The 20,754-nt window shown below is 38.4% G+C and overlaps 1 protein-coding gene across 1 annotated transcript in view; it reads right to left on the reverse strand.

Moving 5' to 3' along the window:
* The window catches only part of CDH8 (cadherin 8), a 151,287-nt gene that overhangs the window by 53,377 nt on the left and 77,156 nt on the right, over positions 1-20,754 (reverse strand). The window contains exons 6-8 of the mRNA XM_032121976.1: positions 13,575-13,742; positions 9,619-9,806; positions 6,669-6,922 (exon numbers count right to left, since the gene is read on the reverse strand). Coding sequence (XP_031977867.1) covers positions 6,669-6,922; positions 9,619-9,806; positions 13,575-13,742 — 610 coding nt within the window. The remainder of the gene's footprint in view (positions 1-6,668; positions 6,923-9,618; positions 9,807-13,574; positions 13,743-20,754) is intronic.

The raw sequence follows: 20,754 nt of genomic DNA on the forward strand, positions 1-20,754 counted from the left end.
TGGTTCAAGCAGCTCCATGGGCAGAGCAGAGTGAATCACCACCTTTTCCCATAAAACACTGCTGACGCTGGAGGCCTGATTCTTTTATGGGTTGACATCACTGATTTTTAGCAAAACAAGTTCCATCTGACAGGCAGTCAGAGTTTGCAAATGTGAATGTCCAGGTAAATTCTGCAGCCCAACCAGAGGCAACCTGACAAGGAGACAGAGCTGCAGTGGATTGCTCCGAGGGTGCATTAAGCAGGATGGTGATTTAAAGCTCAGGTCCAGATCACCAGGAAAGCTTTTATGTTTGTCCATTTGATCAGAGTTATTTTACTAATGAATTATTCGCGAAAAGAAACGCAATCACAAAATTGAGCCTTCAGTTTCTTGACAGGAAAGGTAGGGAAAGAGGGAGTTGAGTGATAAACTATTGATATGGTTCAACAGAAATTGACTTCAAGGGGTTTTACTGATCCTAATTGTGGATTTATTTAAAAGCCTTTTAAGCCTTTGTGTCTGTGTATTACAGAACCTAGCAGCATGCACTGGCAGTTCTTACATTTGTTCTGCATTATAGCAAGGCACAATGGGGTGAGCTGGGATATGGTATCAGACTCAATTACAATATGGAGTGGCCAGAAAAGTGACTCCAGACTGTCGGTTTCTCATCACTTCTCTACCTTTTGCAAGCACGCTGTTAAAATTCTCCAATAAAAGTAAAAGAACATATTTTTCTACAGTGAGAATGGCACAGTTATCTGAAAATCAGCTGTTCCATTCTGGATTGTGCTTTATCAGAAGCAATTTCCAAAAATATTCTGATTTGGAGGTCTCTTTATACACTACAATAAATATATTCCAATGAAGTCAAGCTCATTCCAGCCTAACACAGTCAATTTTAATAGACACGGCACTAGGATCTGATTTCAAATCTTAGGATTATTGTGTTCCACCCTTTTTTAATAGTATTTCAGCACCAGGTATTTTCATATTTAGAATGGAAGTTGCATTGCAATTAGACTGCTTGTGAAATTCATTCTGTAAGATACAGCTCACTTCCAAAACCAGTTCTAAATGAAAGCTTATCAAAATCTCAAAGTTTAAGTGTTTAAATACTGCATTGTGAGAGATCAAGGCTAACTTGATCACACTGGTAAGGTACTTAACAACTAATGGACTTAAGAGGGAAAATGCCAGTTTAACTAGGAAATGGGATTTTGTTAGATATTTCCTTGCTTTGTTTTTAAACTCTGAGAAGAACTAGTTTTACTCACTTAAAAATTACTAGTTTGCTAAGAAGAGTACCAGAAGAATATGAAGTCAAATTCCAAGTATCTGTGCCTAAAGCTGGGCAAGTGCATCTATATTTGGACATTTAAGTAAACTGATTTTCTCGTGAGCTCCACATACTCAGTTCTCAATGGTTTAATGGGAATTGCACTAAACCCAGCATTTCTGAAAATCAGGTCACTCATGTGAAAGAATAAAGCTGTAGGTGCTTAACTTCAGGCAATCATTTTTGAAAATGGATCGTAACTGTATCTTGATGTCTCCCTAGTTCCAATTAAAGTATTAGAAGTCAAATTCTGGTACTAGTGAAGTTAGTAAAAAAATACCTTACAGCCTTTCAGGTTTAAGATTTCACTCAAGAAGATACAAGAAAAGACAGCAAACAGCTCTTTTTAAAAAGTCATACTTAAAACTGTCTTTTCATTCTTGATTTTTATGTAATGATGCTGAAAGAACTCTACTGATATCACACATTTATAGAGTTTTTACAGTCCACAAACAAAATAAAATGTGAAATGCTCGTATGCTATTCAGTGTTTAGTTGACCTGGGCTTGACATAAATTCCACTGAGGGAAGACACAGTTTGTCTCTAAGGATCAATCCTTCCTTAAACTTCTACTCACGGCCTTCCTGCCATGCAGGCTTTGAAGTTATAAAAGAGGGAGTGATGCATTTGTGAGTTTATTTTATCACAGTCCGTCTCATCCTAGCAATATTGACTCGCAACACAAACCCAGAAATTCAAGAGGAAACATTTTTAACATAAGTTGTGTGTCTTTGCAAGACAACAAAGAGGTAAAACCCTCTCCTGATTTTAATTTGATAAATATTTGTTACAAAACCAAAAAATAAGATCTGCAGTGTCATAAACCTGGGAAAACGAATGGTACATTTGCCATTTCCTTTTCATGATAATGGTGTTGTAACTCTTTTTAATGGGAATGCATTGTCAGATCCATAAAATATACATAAAACATGTATTTCTCTAAAAATGAGAAAAGAATATCTTGGGAAATAATATCTTTTGAAATTGCCATAAAGCCAGCACAGGTTATTGGGAAGTTTGGGTTAGTTTATGAGTCTGCTATGGCAATTATAGGAACAACCCCACAGTGGTTTCACAGAAGCCTGGAAATGATTCTCAGTCCTGCTCTTGCACTGCTGCTGTTATGACTTCATTTGATCTTCTCCTTATTTGCACCAATGCAAATAGGAGCAGAAATCCTTTTTTGCTGCTCCTGCTGAGATTGACTCTCACTGACACCCCAGGAGTGGTAAATCTCCATTTTTATTAATGCCAGGCGGATTGGACAGCGTACTTAGTGACAGATAAACAACTGCACCGTTGGGGAGGCACAAAATATTGGATCTGGGTTTTTAAGGCCTGCTGTGAATTAAGAAAATGATCAACTGCTGCCAGAGATGAAATCTCTGCTGATATGAGTGGGGAAAACCTGCTCCAGTGAATCTTATCTCTCCACAGAGAAAACCACTGAAGGGCAGTGATTTATAGGAGGGCAGTTGCAGTATAGGAAGAAAGATTATTGCTCATGCTTTTTGCTATGTGCCTGGATCATGCTTTATCCAAGGTAATTCACTGCAGATAAACAGACCATAGTTATAAAGTAACACCAGGAGCATGGAGTGAGTGCTGCTGGAACCAACAGCTGGGTGCTAACACAGGATGATCTTTCCAGGATCCACCCTTCCCACACCAGCCACAGCAAAGCCTTACAGCTGAGCCAGACTCCCTGGGCCCTTTCCCAAGGGAGAGGCATGCATCCAGATGTGGCCCTGACACACAATCCTGGAATTACTGGGTAGAATACAACAAACTACAGACCATTTTTACAATTATGACCCAGCTTTGTAAATCCATTTCACCATCAGCCTTAAAAATGAGGAGGCCCTTAAGCATCATGCACTGCAGAATGGCAACTAAGGATCAAAAAGTGCTTGTGCTGCTTATTTTAAAGCTGATGGATTAGAAAAAAAATCACAGAATCACAGACTATGCTGACCCAGAAGAATCATCGAATTTCAGCTCCCGGCTCTGCACAGGACAGGCCCAAAAATCCATCTATACATCTGCTTGTGAACCTATGAGAGGCTTTAGATCAAGTGAGAGAAAGATCAGACAATGTTTCTTCTCTTCTAAGCAAGCACAGAAAACAAATTACTGGTGTGTTGGTTAGAAATGAGGATGAACAATTTTTTTTTTCCTTAATAAAAAAGGAAAAAGAAAATCATAGAATGGTCTGGGTTGGAATGGACCCTAAAGACCATCTCATTCCAACCTCTGCCTTGGGCAGGGACACCTTCCACTAGACCACAGGACAAGCTTCTTTCCAGGCTGTATTTTATAATATTTTTACTAAATTCTCCAACATTTTATCCTTTGACTCAATTATCAGACTCTTCCCATGTTCAGAGATATCCAAGTTTTATTTCATTTACCCTGAATGTGTGGAGCCTTTGTGTACCAGACCAATGCAAAGCAGACGTGGTATTGGGAGCACAGAAGGTGATTCATATTTTGTTTGTGCTGCCTGGGTTTTTATAACAAATGTACACAGTAGTTCTGTCTAAGCAAAATATTGATAGAACAGATAACTATTGAAAAATGTAATTTCCTTGAAATACAATTCGTTGTTGCCTGCTAAATTACAGTTTTGAAGAAAAGGAAAAAAAAAAACCCCACCATTAAAAAAAAGGCCAGGCAACACTGAACATTAAACTGTCCATCAGTTTTTAGCTTGTTGTAATTTTTCAAGTTTTTAACTGAAGTTTAATATTTTTGAAATGACATCATAGAACAAATGCATAAAACTTGCATAATATACATGATACAATAACAGAAGAAACACCTGAAATGTACATTCCAACCAATAAAACCAGTGCTTGAACATACTTCTGTTAGAACTTGCCAGGTTCCTATTTTGTTCCAAACTGGAAAGAAAGTAACTGTATTTCTGCATCCTACCTGTCTCTGACTAGCATTTTTTCTCCTTTAATAGTAGAATTACTAGCTTGAAGTCCTTTTTTTTGGTCCTTAAAATATCTTTTATGCAAAAAAATGGGAGGAAAAAAACAAAAGCATTTGAGCTTTCTAGACCTCTCCCAAATAAAGCCAAATTAATCAGGTAAGCAAATGAGCAAAAAAGTTGCATAGAAAATTGAGGCCTGTATATTCTTTAATTAGCTATTAACCCAATATTGTAGAAAAAATTAAATCTTTTAAAGTACTGTATCTATTATGCAAAAAAAAAAAAAAAAGGATGTAAGTCATACTAATAAATCAGCTTTTTTTTTAAATGTAATGAATTCTGGCCAATTCTGTTTCATGTATGCCAAGTGTTTCCATATGACCTGATGAGCAAAAAAACATTCTAATTCAGTTTACAAACACAAAATATTTTTGTTTCTAAAAGTTTGAAGGTCTCTTGATTCATAAAATGAGGAAAAAGTGGAAATAAGGTAAATCTTTTACTCAGATCCATTTTTTGGGCTTGGACAGAATAAAGAGGGTCCGTTTTAGAATAGAGGTAGGTTTGTAGATGGTCGAAATTTTTAGGGGTTGGGGCAGGATGAGAAAAGAATTCCAGGGCAACAGAACAAGAGTGGAAAAACTGCCAAGGTGAAAGTGAAGCAGGGGTGAGGCCAAGCTGGGATGAGGAACACAGGGGATGGGGAAGAGGCAGAGCAGCCAGGACCAAGCCAAGGGCAAAACTGAGCAGGGCAGAGGGAAGGAACTAAGGTTCTATTGAAAGAGAAATTGATATGGAGCTGGAATAAAAGGAAGAGAGGCAGCTTGCTGTCACCATGGCTGGGCTCACACACCTCTGACAAATGTCAGAGGAACATTTTTGTACCAGCAAGTGCAATGCAGTACCAAGTGCAATGCAGTGCAGTGCCTTTTTCACAGACACCAGTGGGCAACAGCAATAAAATCAGGGACGGAGCCACTGCTCCAACGGCGACAGATCAGACCCTGCCATTCTATGGCACTTTTGTTTAGAAATCTATGGCAGCTGATGCTATGTTCACCTAGTTTTGAAAGCCTGATTTAGAAATGAGAATTTCAGAAGCACAGAATATCCTGAGATGGAAAGGACCAAGAGGATCATCGAGTCCAGCCCCTGTCCCTGCCCAGACACCCCACCAGTCCCACCCTGGGCATCCCTGGCAGCGCTGCCCAAACGCTCCTGGAGCTCTGGCAGCCTCGGGCCGTGCCCATTCCCTGGGGAGCCTGGGCAGTGCCCAGCACCCTCTGGGGGAAGCAGAACCTCTCCCTGATCTCCAGCCTGAGCCTGCACAACTCCAGCCGTTCCCTGGGTGCTGTCCCTGGCCCAGGAACAGAGCTCAGAGCTGTCCCTTGAGAGGAAGTTGTATAAAACTCAAACATACTCTCCAACATCTTCACACACAAGTTCTAATGGATCCAAACATGCTGGCAATTCTGAATTTCTAATTTTAAAGACTTTATACTATGATATGCAGCATGTAGGGCATCTACATAAAGGTTTAAAGTCCAGCTCTGCAACAACCCTGATGGAAGTGACAACAATTAGGAAATGAGAGTGATAGAAAATGATGGATTATAACAACTAACATCGTCCTCCTGATGCTGCAGACTACTTGCCTGGCCTAAACTCCCTGAGGCAGAAATGCACAGTGATGATTACTATTAAATAGACTCTCTCTCCACATACACTTTTGCCATGAATTTCACGTTTAGGTGTTGGTTTTCCTAATGCTTTTAGCAGGCACTACTACACAGACTAGAATGTGCTTTGGAACACTCTCATCACACCATGCAATCACTACCAAGGGGGAGGGGAAGATGTGTGCTCATCAAATGAGATAAAACCCACTGAAATGATCAAACTGGAATAAAATATTTTTTTTTTCAAATTAGATCAAAAAGGGAAAATATTATAAACTGAAGATGCAAAAGTCATATGGGCATAATCATCTCTGACTTTGTATGTTTAAACCAGGACTGGGTTTAGACAAAGGAATACAAAATATGTTTTGACAACCTTACAACTGCATGGCACAAACTCAATATTGTTAGTGCAGGCTACTGGATTATTTAAATTCACTGCAGAGATACACTCTGATGATTCAACCTCATCCAACCTGATTTCTCATAAGAACCACTCACATTTCTTACTTTTGTTGCATTCCTCTGTTTCATAAGACTACTCCTATGGCAAGGAGCATTTTGGGGACTTTGAAAATGATCTGAACTGATAAAACTAACAGCATAAACCAAATCCAGGCATTTTCACAGAAACAGAATGGCAGGAGAACAGTCACACAACGAGTGGGGAAATACCCTTGGGATCTGCCAGGAGTTTTCCCAAAGAGCACTTTAAAGCAGCTCTACCTTATAGGGCTGGAAGACACGTCGGGGTCATGGGCTGTCACCTGCCCCAGCACAGAGTTGAGAGCAGCATTTTCATGCACTTCCAGAAGGTAGGTGGGTGAGGAGAAGACTGGTGGCTCATCAGCATCTTCCACCACGATCTTCACGGTTGCTGTGTCCTTGAAGGGTCCCCCACTGAGGAAGCGAGGGTCGATGTGAATGTTGGCTGCTTCCACCTTCAGAGTGTAGGACTTTTTGGTCTCAAAGTCCAGTGGCTGTTGACAAGGACAAAGATGAATGTCTTTCACTAATGGCCACAGAGGACAAGTGATGATGATGCTGATGGATGGAAGTTATGTGCATTTTTAAGCACACGGAATGAGTTTTAATGCAGTCACTTCCCTCTCCCAGAAACCCAACCTGCAGATTTCCTAGGCACATACTGACAGATGTTTATTTACCAGCCTCAGAGGAAACAACACTGTTTCCTTGTTTTTAACAAGAAATTTACTGAAATATTCTCTCTCATGAATTATACCATTACAATTACATATCAGACAAATACTGCAAATTTGTTGGGGATGACATGAGTTGCATACCAATAATGCACTTCATCAGTGCTTTACTGGTTGGAGATAGGAAAAAAAATTAAACTGGCTCCACAAAGAATAAATACTTTATTACTTCCAGAACAGTGTGAAAAATGCAAAGAGCTAGCAATTATTATTTGTTGGACAGGAGAGGTGAAATGTAGAGCTAATCATATAAGAAAGTACTTCAATATTATTGCAATACAAGTACCTCTGTATTTCAGTTTATAGGAGTAAATGAGGTAGACACCTCTTAGGAATTTCTTCGAACTGTAGCAATTTCTACTTCTGTATCTTCTTTTTTTCTTTTTATTTTCCCCACAGACAGAATCACAAAACAAATTACTTTATTCTATCAATTTACCTGCCATGTTCACCAGTGTTTTTACTATTTTACAGTTCCATATTAACTCATAAAAGATGAAAACTCAGTGGATTTAAGGGACTGAAATATCAAATGAACCCCAAATCTGTGACACTTCTGTGTTAGACTTTTTCATTATAGGAGATTCAAGTTTGTGTCTTGAAGCACATTACTATATTCACTACATAATTCTCTTGTGTCTCACAACGATTCAAATTTCAAAGATGCAAATTGCCAAGCATTGGAAAGATATTAAGATTTGCATTATAATGTCTCAGGGATAAAAAGAAGAGGACATAGACACTCTGAATCTGCAATGCAAATACCAGCAAGAGCACAAACAGGAATCTTCAGGAAGTCTGTCAAAGCCTTCAATATGTATATTTTCAAATTCTGTTGATTTTTTTCAGGTATGAATCAAGCTCTAATGGGATTTGCTCTTTCCCACAAATTCTAGTAAACACAAGAAAACCTTGCTTCTTTAGCAGCTCTTAAATTAGTAAGCTTTTGAAATTATGAATGGGGATTTAGAAATCAGCATATTCACAATTGGCCAATCATGGCTCCTGTAGCACTTTTTCAATTGCTTTTCATATGCTTTACAGAAATGACAGCACCCCAATACATTTAGTCATACCTAATCAGAATATCATATTGAAAATTTACTCAGCATTGTCTAAAGCCCATGATTTTATGCTGAAGAAAATCTGTTGGTGAGCAGCACCCTCCATACATCATCTACTGGAGTAGAACCAAAATTATTATTGCTGTCAAAATGAAAATATGAAACAACATTATGGTTGAGACTCAGTTATGAAATAAAGCCAAGGGAACTGGGGCAAAAGGCTAATTGCCTCAGCTTACAGGAGAGGCCACGGCATACAATAAATAACAGTAAGGAAGAGCTGGGATGTGTATCATAATTTTCTCTTTAGAAAAACAAATGTAAATTTAGATAAATATGCATCAGTTTTTTATAAACCTACAGTGCTGACCTACTCACTGAGAAAGAGAAAATACAAAGTTTTGACAGACAACCTGCCTGACCTCTTTAATGACAGGTACAAGTGGAATATTAATTACCTGTACTCATTGGATTCACCTCTTCTCACTGAAATATCACGTTTTTTGTTTACTTTTGTTTTTTATAGACAAAGATTCATTTAGAGTGATCTGTGCTATGCAGTTAAAACCCTCTGTGCCACTGCTATAAATTATATTCATATCCTTTTTCAGAACACAGCATGAGAAACAGCTTTCTCTCCTTCCCCACAAAATAATGACAACTAAATCGGCAATTAATATTTCCCCAGCTTTACCAGAGGAGTTTTGTTCTATGCTGCCTCTCCTCATACTTCTGTACATAACTGGGTGGTGCTTTTGTTGTGTACATGCAAATACTTCACCTTGCACACATCAAGACTGTACAAGCATAGAAAAGGTAACGTGGCTTTCTTTAGGGCCCAAATTTGGCACTTCTCACGTGAAACTACTGATCTCGTTAATAAAATTCACTGAAATCCCTGTTCATTGAGTGAAGACAGTTCAACATGAGAACAGGTAGAAGATGAAGCTCTCACACATCAATTAATTTTTTTTATTTTATTATTTTATGGGATTTATTTTTCTCTGAACAGCTATACAGGAAATCAAATGATTGAGAGAAGTTATTTGATGAATACTCAGCCAAGATTTTATGGAAGTTTAAACCACCACTAAAGTGGAATCTGATCTATTCTTCTTTGGAACCAAGGGAGCAAAACCTGTGTATTGTGACCACATGGAGCTTGGATAAGATGAACACATTTCCAACATCCATGGATGTCTCCCCAGCTGTCACCTCAATGAAAATTTGGAGCAACATGGCCAATACACCCCTTTTCATCACTCCACTGGCTTGACACCTCATCCATAGAAGGAAGAATCCCTGGAAATCCAGCACCTTACAGAGCAAAGTCTGGCTGGGTAGTTGTATGTACAATAAACATTGATGTTTTTTAACAGAGATATGATTTACCTTTCTCACTCTAATAATGCCGTCCTGAGTTTGGGCATCTGTAGTAATCTCAAATATATCCATTCCATCTCCTTCAATAATATCATAGGATGATTTAGCATTTTCTCCAATATCCAGGTCATTTGCTTTCACCCTTCCTATTGGTTCACCAAGAGCAACATCTTCCATTACTGAGAAGTGATACAGACCTTACAAATAAGAGGAAAAGACTAAACATTACAGCTGGTCCCAGTGTCCCCTGTGTGCTCTTCAATGTTTACACTTCCCCAACACCGACTCTTGAGATGTGCAACTGATCCAACCCCCATTTACACAAGTTATTGACTGAAAGCAGCAAAACCTGGTCCTCACACCAGAATATTCACTTTACTGGAGGTGAGTGTCCTTTCCATTCCAGCAGTCTCCTGCTTCTTCCTTGCAGGGATGTTTTGTGTTGGCAAACACAAATAATGAGCTCCTTTCAACACTGCAGAACTTACCTTTTTTTACAGATATTTGATTGACAAGGAGCTACAATTCAACCAAGAAACTCTGGCTTTTACTCCATAGTCTATTGGTCTAATACTTTAAAAACCTATTGTGTAAACACTTACATAACTTCAAATATTAACCACTTTTTAAAATGTAATTTGATTTTTTTTTCTTTAAGCCCTTCCACCTCTCTTTTGTGTTAAGAAACTAATCAGGAAACAGTCAAGGAAACTCCCAAAATTTATGTTTTATTGGAAACAATAACTTTTCATAGCAATCATTACTGTGTTTACTATTCGTTGTAAAGTTAGACTAAAATCCACTAGAAATTGCTATTCAAATTGTCAGCATTTTATTTTTTGTTACACTTGCTTCAAACCTTTTAAGCTAAAAAGCATCAAAAATCTATTTAGATGTATTATTTTAGGTGGGAATTTACTAAAGCAAAACCCAAAATAGCCATTTTCTTTTGTATCTCCCTGTTCCTAACAATACTCTAAAAACCAGAAAACACATATTTTACACCCAAAATTCTCTCTGGAGTCCTTATATTTCTACTTCCTTATAATTTATGTTTATTGAAGCTGAGGTTAATACATGATCTAATCAAGTGAAATGCTGCTCAGGAGTTAAAATAGGCAAAAGGAATTCAAAGATAACAGAGATTATTTAAACAGTTTTTGACACAGGATTCTGGCCTTGTTCTTCTCTGTCCTCCCCGCTGTTCTAAGACAACCTGTGGTTATTACTGTGAAGTGCAGGTAATAATTTTCCAAGAAACCATGTTCTGGAGTTGTTGCTTTACCTGTTGTAGCTAATTGCAGTAGCAACAGGTGAAAATAGGAAGGAAACAGTGAGGAATTCACAAATACAAGTATTAGCAGTACAATACAGTCCCAGTGATTTGTTTTTAATGTTTCCAGGCTAAATTGTTAGAGATAATTTGGAGATCATCAAGATTCCTCAGAATATCCATAATGGCTCACAAACAATGAGCAGCCAAAGCAATGAAGTGCCTTGGGAGACTAAATTATGTGTTCATCATTTACACTGCTGTCCACACTTTGTGGTTTGAATCTCCAGGCACAGCTGATTGCATTGTTAAGTTGAAATTTTGCTCTCAGATTTAGTAAAATAGTTGCAAAATATTAGGAATAAATTAAAAATTATGATGCAGCTAACTCTTTTACACAAATATCTCTCCAGAATTATGAATTGTGTCATAGTGCTGAGCTGACCAAAATATCCACACTGGGCATCTTTGAGAGCCCTGGGTTTCCACAGTAGTGCACAGTTCTTCTCATTACAATTCTGTGGTAAACTGCCAGGTTAAAAACTTTGGTGACTTATAAAACGCCTCTAAAATTATTTTGGAGAGATCACAGAAGTAGTGAAAGTCCATCTTTTTCATTTCTAAAACCCAGGAGGCTAACACTCTGAAATCAAACCATAAATTTACATTTCTGTCCTGCCTGGAAACAATAACCCGATAAAACACCCTGTTTCCTGAGCTCATTACCATTTATTGTGCAAGCAGCATGTATTACATCTTATGAATTTCGATTTCATTCTGGCTAGGCTTATTGTAAGTTTGATCCTTTCTTATTTTCCTTTCCAGGCAAATGCAAACTGTGCTTCAACAGTGTTAAAAAAAAATGTCAGACTTGCTCAGCTCTTGTCCAAGGGCAGAGTTGTGGCTAATCTGTGGTGCTGGGCAGCAAGCTCAGAATGCTGCCTTTTAAAAGGCAGAATCTGGAATAACACCCAGCTATAATATTGCTATGGCTCATCATTAAAAGCAATAAATACCTAATACAGTTAAGGTACATGCAGGGGTTTTTTTCCCTAATGAATTTGCATAATGGCCAGTGGTTACTCTTAGAGGGAAGCTTGAATCCTGAGTGGGCTGTAACAGCTTCGGAGGCAACATCTTCCTCGTTGCTGCAGCAAACTCATCCAGGAGCAAATGTATTCCAGGGATAATGATGCAGTCTTGCTGATGCCCCCAGTCAGTGTGTCACTGTGCCCAAAAGCACTGGGAAAGGGCAGTTTCCATGCTGTGTTCCTGGGCTTCCCCCAGTTTGGACCAGTTGTGCAGCTGATTTTTGGGTCAGATTTTTGACATATTGGCAGCCAAAAGCTATTTGAGTCAGTGCTGGTACAATATAAAAAGCCAGGTAAGCTGGCAAAGGTCCCTGAGTTGGAGCCACAGGATGGTGCAGGTATAAAAGAGACATCCTTCTGCATCCTGGTGATACAGTTCATCTGCAGACATTTACATTATTAGGGAAATTGTTGGAAAACACTAACAAAGAGGGGAAGGCAATGCAATGGGACATGAAGTAAAACATGTATGCATTTCCTTCTTTATGAGAGAAAACCTTTTATTGTGCAGAGTGCTTATCTGTTAAAAACCACTAAGATGAGGTAATAAAATGTATATGTTGAAAATAAGCTTTTGCCTCTGCTTATTTATATTAGATTTGCCTCTCTTTCTCTCCATCTCTATGTACGTGTTCTACAGGCTACAGAAGCATATTTATCATATGCTGAGCAGTAGGACAAACCCATTTCACTCTGTATCCTCAGAAGAGGGAAAAAGTGGAGTTCAAGTCATCCATATATGGAAAAAAAAAAAAAAAAAATTACTTTGGGTGTTGCAGGATCCCCACTGCAACAAATGGGTCCCTGAGCACCCAGGTAGAAAAACATAGTTCTAAGAAAGCAAAAATGATACAAAATCTAGATGCAGGCTCAAAAACCTTTCATAATTCTCCAGAAGGAGCTGGATAAAATGGTAAGTTTCTAATAGTGCATTAGATTGCACCTGTTCCAAATAAAATCAATCCAGTCATTATGCTCATTCTTCCTCTCTTTTTTCTTTTTGTCTTCATCTTGGAAACAGACTACAAATCTTGCAGAGAATCTCAGCAGGATGCCAAATCATTTTAACTTAGCCCAGCAAGATACCCATTGGAACCACAGTAGAAAATATGGATTTTGAATTAAAGATCAACAATTATCTAGATTCAGACTTATCTTCTTTGTTTTCTTCAGTATTGTCTAATTAGTCAAGGCTTTATTCCTTTTATCTGTTATATGTGTCTTTTACTGGTGGTGTCACTTGTCTGCATGAGATGGAAGCAACAAAGCACACAGAAACAACTGCACTGAGAGGAAATAAATCTGTTTTCAAAAGTCTCCAGGCCCTTCTGGGTGGATGTAAGAGGGGTAACAAGAAAGGCAGAGATCTGTGCACACTCTTGTGGGCATGATTCCCTCTTTCCTAAGCTCTTAATCAGGCAGAGAACTATTAACCTTTCTGTAGTAGCAACTACATTTTTAAAAGTTAAATTAAAAAGCCAGGCAATATGAAGATAAAAAAAAAAAAAAAAGAAAAAAAAGACTTATTAAAAAAAACCCCCAAAAACAAGGCTACAGTACCTTCTTATATAGGATATACACATATATATAGTGACACTTACTCTGTGCAAACTTAGGAGGATTGTCATTCACATCAGTGAGTGTAATTGTCACTGTTGTAGTTCCAGAGAGTCCACCCATATGTCCTCCCATGTCCTTTGCTTGGATGACCACAAAATATTCTTCTTTGGCTTCTCTGTCCATGTTGGGAAGAGCTGTTTTAATTATAGCTACAATAATGGGGAGGAGAAACAGTCAGGCATAGACACAAATTCAGTCTGCAGCTGGTTTTATGGATATATGCAAATATTGGTATACAAAAATGGCAAAGGTCCAGTTAGCTTGGCTCTTAACACAAAGGATGAAGAAGAATTTGAGATTTTGAAAAAATTGTATTAGAGGTCACCTACCTTTATTGAATTAGAAGTGCACAGAAACTGTGGTTCAAAACCCAAGAATTAATCATAGTTGTGATACATATTTGTTTTACATTTTATTCCTGACAAATGTCTTGGTTTCCGCCCTACCTCCCACAGAAATCCATCTTTTCCCCACAGAATTCCCAAACAGAAGACAACCACATAGAAAGCTGACTCTGTGAACACCGTTAACCACATCTGTTCAGATTGTTTAAAGTATTTTAAACCCAGCCCATTGTTTAATCTGCTCTTGTGTATATTGCAGGCTACAGTTGTTCTCTTAGTCTTAAACTGAGTGTGTAAACTTGAACAGGAGAGGGACAGACTCCACTGTCCCTCCTCGAGGGGTTCACCTGTGGGGCAATGACCTCAGGAAGCTGCCATCACCTACTTTATCAGGTTAGAAGCTTTTAAACCTACAGAAGTTAAATGATCTGATGTATATCAAAATATAAAATGTCAGTGGGCTGAAGGAAATATCAACAATGGACCGTCTGGTTAATTTTGGGGTCAGATCCACTGTAAACTCCTACAGATTTCATGGACATCTGGTAGAAGAAATAATCACGAAATACTCAAACCATTTTTTCTTTCCAAAACTTTTCCACCTGTACTGTGCTATCATATCCACAATACGTATGGAAAGTGCAATACTCGAAGTTTAATGGTAAATTTAAATAGTGCTCAATGAAGTTTAGTGAAGTCCACCATAATAGTAAGATCATAATGGACTAAAGAAGCCCCACTAAACCTAGGGAAAACAATTCAAAATGTTAAATTGAAATATGGCTTTTTATTTCTTTTAATCTATTTTATAAAAATGCCATTAAAAAAGAAATCATTTTTTCTTGCAGGCATCAACAATAACTCAACAATTCTTTGTTTTAGTTTTGATTTCTCTGTTGGGACTGGAATAAGTGTGGAGGCTTCATCCAGCTCTTACTCTTTTGTGGGACACAGTTTCTATTAAATAAGCTTTTTAGAAATGGCACTCTGGCTGAAATGCTGAGATTACCTATTCACGTAGAATAAAGAAATATTCCTTTAGCATTAATAGAGATGCCTTTTAGTAAATTCTAAAATTTATCCATTCTAAAGTAAATGCTAATATTTATTAAATATCCATTTATCTTTAACAATACAATACTAAGAACCTGATCAGACCTTCTTTTCATGGCTGAGGACCACGCTGAGAGCAAGGGGGTGTAAGGCATTTAGAATAAAGCAATACACTTCCTCCATAAACCACCAAATATAACATGAGAGCAGACTTGTAACCTACACTCTTGTAAATTTTTTCCATAAAATATTTTTGGTTTCTGCCTCACATATTTTGTAATTCTGGGGGAAAATGAAATCTCTGCCTTACGTCTGCAACAGCGAAGTCAGAGGAATCTCTTGTTCCCGAGGAACTCAGAGCCACAGAAGGGTTGGGGTTGGAAGGGACCTCCGGAGATCAGCAGGTCCCCCCTGCCAAGGAAGGGTCACCTGGAGCAGGTGACACAGAACATGTCCAGAGGGACAGGAAAACTCACAATCAGTGAGGTTTTTATTCCAGCGTGGGGTAAGTGGGGTTTGGAGACTCAAGGCCAATGGCACAGCAGGTGAAAGTGCCTCAGGAGGGAACCCAAATTATTCTGCCACACACTGAAGAAAATGCTTGTGTTAAGTTTTCTGAGTGAAAGCAGGGGAACAATAAACCCCATTTATCAGATTTGATAGGTGCAAAATACAGTCAGTGAAAGAGTAGGGTCATTTCCTCCATGGCAGCCTGGGTAGGAGAGTAAATGATGCTTAATTCTAAAAGCATTTGACAGTTGTGGCTGGTTTGGACTGACTGGGTTACTATTGATAAATTATAATGATGTATTCTGCAAATAAGTCTATTGTTATAAGTGAAATGACTCATAAAAAGCATTCTAATGCAAACCTAGGCAATCAGAATTTGGTTCACATTCATTTTTTTCATAATAAAGCTGATTCAAATATCGATGAACCTTTATTACACAATGGGGCTTGTATTAAGCATACTATACTTTATCTCCATTATTTATTTTTAGACAGTGTTTCAATGTTTATTTGGGTTTTTTAATTTAATTTACATCATTAACTGTAGCCTACAGATGAGTTGTATGAGATGCCATATTTTGTATTCTGCAGTTTCCACTGAGAAAAGTCAATTATTTCACTCAAGAGATGTTTTCTCCTAGATAGGTATTTTAATTTGTCTCTTGATGCATGGAACACTTTAGCCCTTGCCTATGGTTTGAAATATATCAGGCAGATTAGCACCTTTAGAAGTGCCAAAATAAAAATTAAAATTTGGGCTTTTAAGATACAAAAAATTTTGGGTTTCTTTTTCTGTATAAAGGTACTAACACAAGCTGTTGTTTCAATAGTTTTATACATATCTGCTGTCACAGACCATAAACCACTTGCCAGAAGCTGAGTCAAAGTCAAGTTTCAATTTCAAACACAATAAAAGACTAAAAAACACTTTACTGTTTAAATTACTATAAGAGGAACTGAAGGTTTTTAAGCACCAAATCTATGCAAATTACACGGGCTGATTGTTACCGCTGCATTCAGAATCTATGGAATCGAGGTCAGCAACAGGGAAGTGTTGATATCTCTTAGGAGGCAAATTAATAAACACCAAAAAGCTCCATTCTTGTCTATTGTGATCAAGACAAATACAAGCTGAGAGAGTTCTGCATAGAGAATCTCAAGGATATTTATTTGTTCTTTTGCTTTATTCACCACTCCTCAGGCTGGGCTTGCAGGAAGTACTGAAAGCATCTGCTTATTTTTAGAACCCAATCCAGGCTCACCAAATACCAACATGCACCCAGCACACAGAACATTAACTCACTGAGCATTCAACCTGCTCTGCTTCAGTTCAACCCAGAAACAAATGGAGAATAAAATCATAATCACTTTCAGCATGCAGTGATGGATGAGAAGGAGATGTGCCAAACAGGAGTAGTTTAAAAGTGAGAGAATTACCATAAACTAATGTAAGGCAGGTAGATGCTTGTTGGAAGATTGTATTCAGAACAGTTATCAATGGCTTACTGTCAACTGGAGAGATGGATGACATGGTTCATGGGGTTTGTTCTGCTTCTAGAATCATTCAGTATTTCCTGAATGCCGGAAGGCAGGGAGAACTTATCAAGCCTTTCAGATGGCACTGAGTTGGGAGCCTTTGCAAGTACAGGAGGAATATGATTAGAGTTCAAAACAATTTTCACAATTTGGAGAGTCTGAAATAGCAGGATGCAACTCAATTTGGCAAGTAAAAAGCATTTTGTGTGAGGGAAACAATTAACTTCCCAATTACAATAGAGCAGATGACTCACAAGACAGAAGAGAATGTGGAGTCAAAATGAGCTGAATGTGAGAAAACAGCAATTTGCTGATAAAAATGCTCAAGCATTTCCTGGAGTATTAGTTAGTAAGTTATGTGGAAGAACTAAGGCATAATCTTTCCAGTGCACTCACACAGGTAAGGCTGCAGCTGGAACAGTGTGTCAGGTTTGAAAAATACTGATTTTATAGTCAAGGAAGAATAAGGAAAGACTTTACCATCAAATATGTAAGCTACTCTCCTTTTCTACTGGGGATAAGAGAATGGGCTTAAAATATAACCCCAGAATGGGTTTCAGCTGCACCAAGAGAGATTTCAGTTGAACATTAGGGGAGTGCAGAAGGCTGCCTGTAGACTTTTCAGTTTTGTATTCCCACAGGATTTAAGGATCTATCAGTCAATTTTCTGCCAAAAATGGGAAGGGAAAAACCTGATCCTTTTTGGGGCCAAGGGCATTCACTGCATTCTCACCTGAGGTTCCTTCCTTCCATAATGTCTAAGTTAAGGCTTTGTCTCCTTGTAGCCTGAAATAATTCCCAAACCTTAGTGCTCTGAAAACATTCATAGACATGTGGTACAACCACTGAACAGCCACTCCCAGAATTTCCCTACAGATCATCTCCTTCAAGCTGGAAAGATCAGGAAGCAGCTTGGAAGGTAAAGAAGCCAAGAAGCAAACTATTCCTTCCAAGGATGAAACTTGCCAATATTGAAGTGCCTATTTTTTTTTTTTTTTTTTGGCTGAGTTGCTTCTCCTAAACAGCCATTGGTGTCCCACTGCTCAACAGCAAATAAAGCAGCTGCAGAAGGGGATTTACTTGTGCAGTGGTCCTGACTGCACACACTGAGCAATTTGCACAATCTGCCTCACAACTTGAATCAGTTAAAATGCACCCCTGGGGACTACTTTCAAAAACCTATTTGGAAGAATATACACTGTCTCACTCCAGAAAAGACCCGGGGAAAAGAAGCAAAGTGGCAGAGGCTGCAGCTCGTGAAAAGGAAGAAGAGAAGCAAAAGAAGCAACAGAAATAAGGACCTGGCTTTCACCTTTCTCTCCATTTTTTAAAGGATCTCTTTATGATAATGCTATAAAACTGTACATAATAATAATTGAGCACATGGCACAAAACCAAGCAAGCACTATGCAAAATTGGAACCTGGCCCTGAAAAGCCTTTCTCAAGCATCCCATTCATCTCACATGCTTTGTTGAAGACTTCCTGCTATTTCGACCTGCATACTTTGATACTTTGGAACTTTCCCTACTTCATGTTGCAAGAGCTAAGTAATTGCTTTGATCTTCCTTCGGTGCCAAAATCTTGGTGGAGATTCTTATTAAATATAACATTCATTTAGGACCCAAACTCCTCAAAATCAATCTTGCAATTTCTTCAGAGAGCCGTGAGAGGCATTCTTTGTTTCCCCAAGAAGCACAGTGTCCTCAGTGAGGTTTTAGCAGTTCATAAAAAAGGTTCATTTGGAGATCACTGGAAAATCTATGCCATAATTCTTAAAAAATGAGTAGATCACAACTACATTTACTCAAAGTTTAAAAAAATGTAGTACTTTGATGATGTGATAAAGGAATACTGATCCACTATTTTAAATTCTATTCACCTTTATCATAATCTCCTTAACAAGAATTATCATCAAATATTCTAATTTCTTGTTTAGTTCTAATGCCGTAGGATTTTTATTTTAGCAGAAGGAAACATATCTGCAATCTCTAGCAAGGCTGCCTAACTTTCCATAAAAGTCATTAATTACAGGAGTTGTATGAACTACATTCAGATCTAGATATATTTCAAATCAAAGACATTAGACACAGTAAAAATAATGACTAGGTGAAGAATGAAATGCTATATTACATTTTATATTTCTGTACCATTTTTGTATTTTCAGTAGAGGAGCTAATAGTGTACATATTTTATCCTAATGCTTATTTTTAAAAAGTGTATGAGGAAGATGGCACTTTTTGTTAAACCATGAGATTAAGGTTGAATATGGTTTTATTAATTCGTGTTTTTTAACCTAAGATTAATGGATTTTTTTTTTTTTAAGCTCATATTGCTACAATTCTTGTGGTTTCTTCTCTTGTTTTCATTCTGAAGCAGACCATGCAAGTTTGTTATTGCATGGGAAATTACCTGCCTTTTCCTGTGTGCATTCTGCTAGAAGTATATCCTACAGGATACACAACCGGATAACACCCGTTGTAACGCTGCTTTTTTAGTTCAGGTGAACTTGTCTCTGGGTTTTAGAGAATGGGTACAAAGCTTTAAGCTCTACTTACCAGCCATTGCCTTTTCCCTGGGACCATTTCATTGGCATGGTGAAAGGATCACCCTCCCACCAGCTGAGAACAAATGCAGTAAATAAACATTTGGAACTGCATTTATGACCTCGTTTCCTTAGGATTCTATTTGTAGCCATCTAATAGCTGTGATTACACCAGACACTTTACAGAAAGTAGCCTTGGATTCTTTTTCAGGTGCTTTCCAACTCCAGCTGTGTAGCTCAAATTCCTCTCTCTCTAATTCAGGCCCTTGAAGCACAACATTATTTAAGTATGTTGCCCATTTTCCTACTCAGCATGAGGAACAGTCAACTTCAAACTACCTCATGAGCTTTCTAAAATGATAGAGCTATTGCTCTGAAATGCAAGAAATATGTGTGGTATCAGCTGTTCTTGTTATTGCCATTATTTGATAAACTCAAGAAGCAGAAATCGCTTCTTTGCAAACACCAATCTGCCTTGATCTTAAGCCACTCAGCTTTACCAACTGCAGACCAGCAGAACTGTTTTCAAACGTCCCTGCAGTGATTTTATGCTTCTTTTATTAATCAGCAAGGACAGCTCTTGGTGCCACTGAAGGGCCCAATCCTAATACCTGATCCATAATAGCTGTACTTTATTCTTGTAGCTAATGAGCGAGAGCTGCGGGACTGACTCAGCTCTGCTCTGGCTCTGTGTCAGTCCAGCCCTCTCCTAATGGGCTGTCACCAAGACAACTCACAGGGCCACCAAAGAGCCTCAGTACAAACACCTTGACACATCTCCTCGGCTGCACAGACTATTTAGTACACAAAGACAAGGAAAGACTCCCAGCAGTGTGAAAACAGACTCTGTCCCCAGCGTTGTGCCTGAGTGCTGTAAAAGCAGTGATCAGTGACAAACTCCAGGAATCCTTGTGTGTGCTGGAGCCACAGTGCTGCCCTGGGAATGCCACTCTGTGGGCTGCATGGATCTGGATGCTGCTGCACACACCTGCCCTCCTCTAGGGGAAGGTGTCCCTCCCATGGCAGGGGTGGAATGACATGAGCTTTAAGGTGCCTTCCAACGCAAACCACTCTGGGATTCTGTGATACTACAATTCTATGAAAAGGAGTTTCTACCTGCCTCTTGCTAAAGCAGAAGAACACCCACCCATCCCAGTTCATGCCTCTTTTTATTA

The sequence above is a fragment of the Corvus moneduloides genome, chromosome 12, assembly GCF_009650955.1.
Source record: "Corvus moneduloides isolate bCorMon1 chromosome 12, bCorMon1.pri, whole genome shotgun sequence".
Lineage (NCBI taxonomy): Eukaryota > Metazoa > Chordata > Aves > Passeriformes > Corvidae > Corvus > Corvus moneduloides.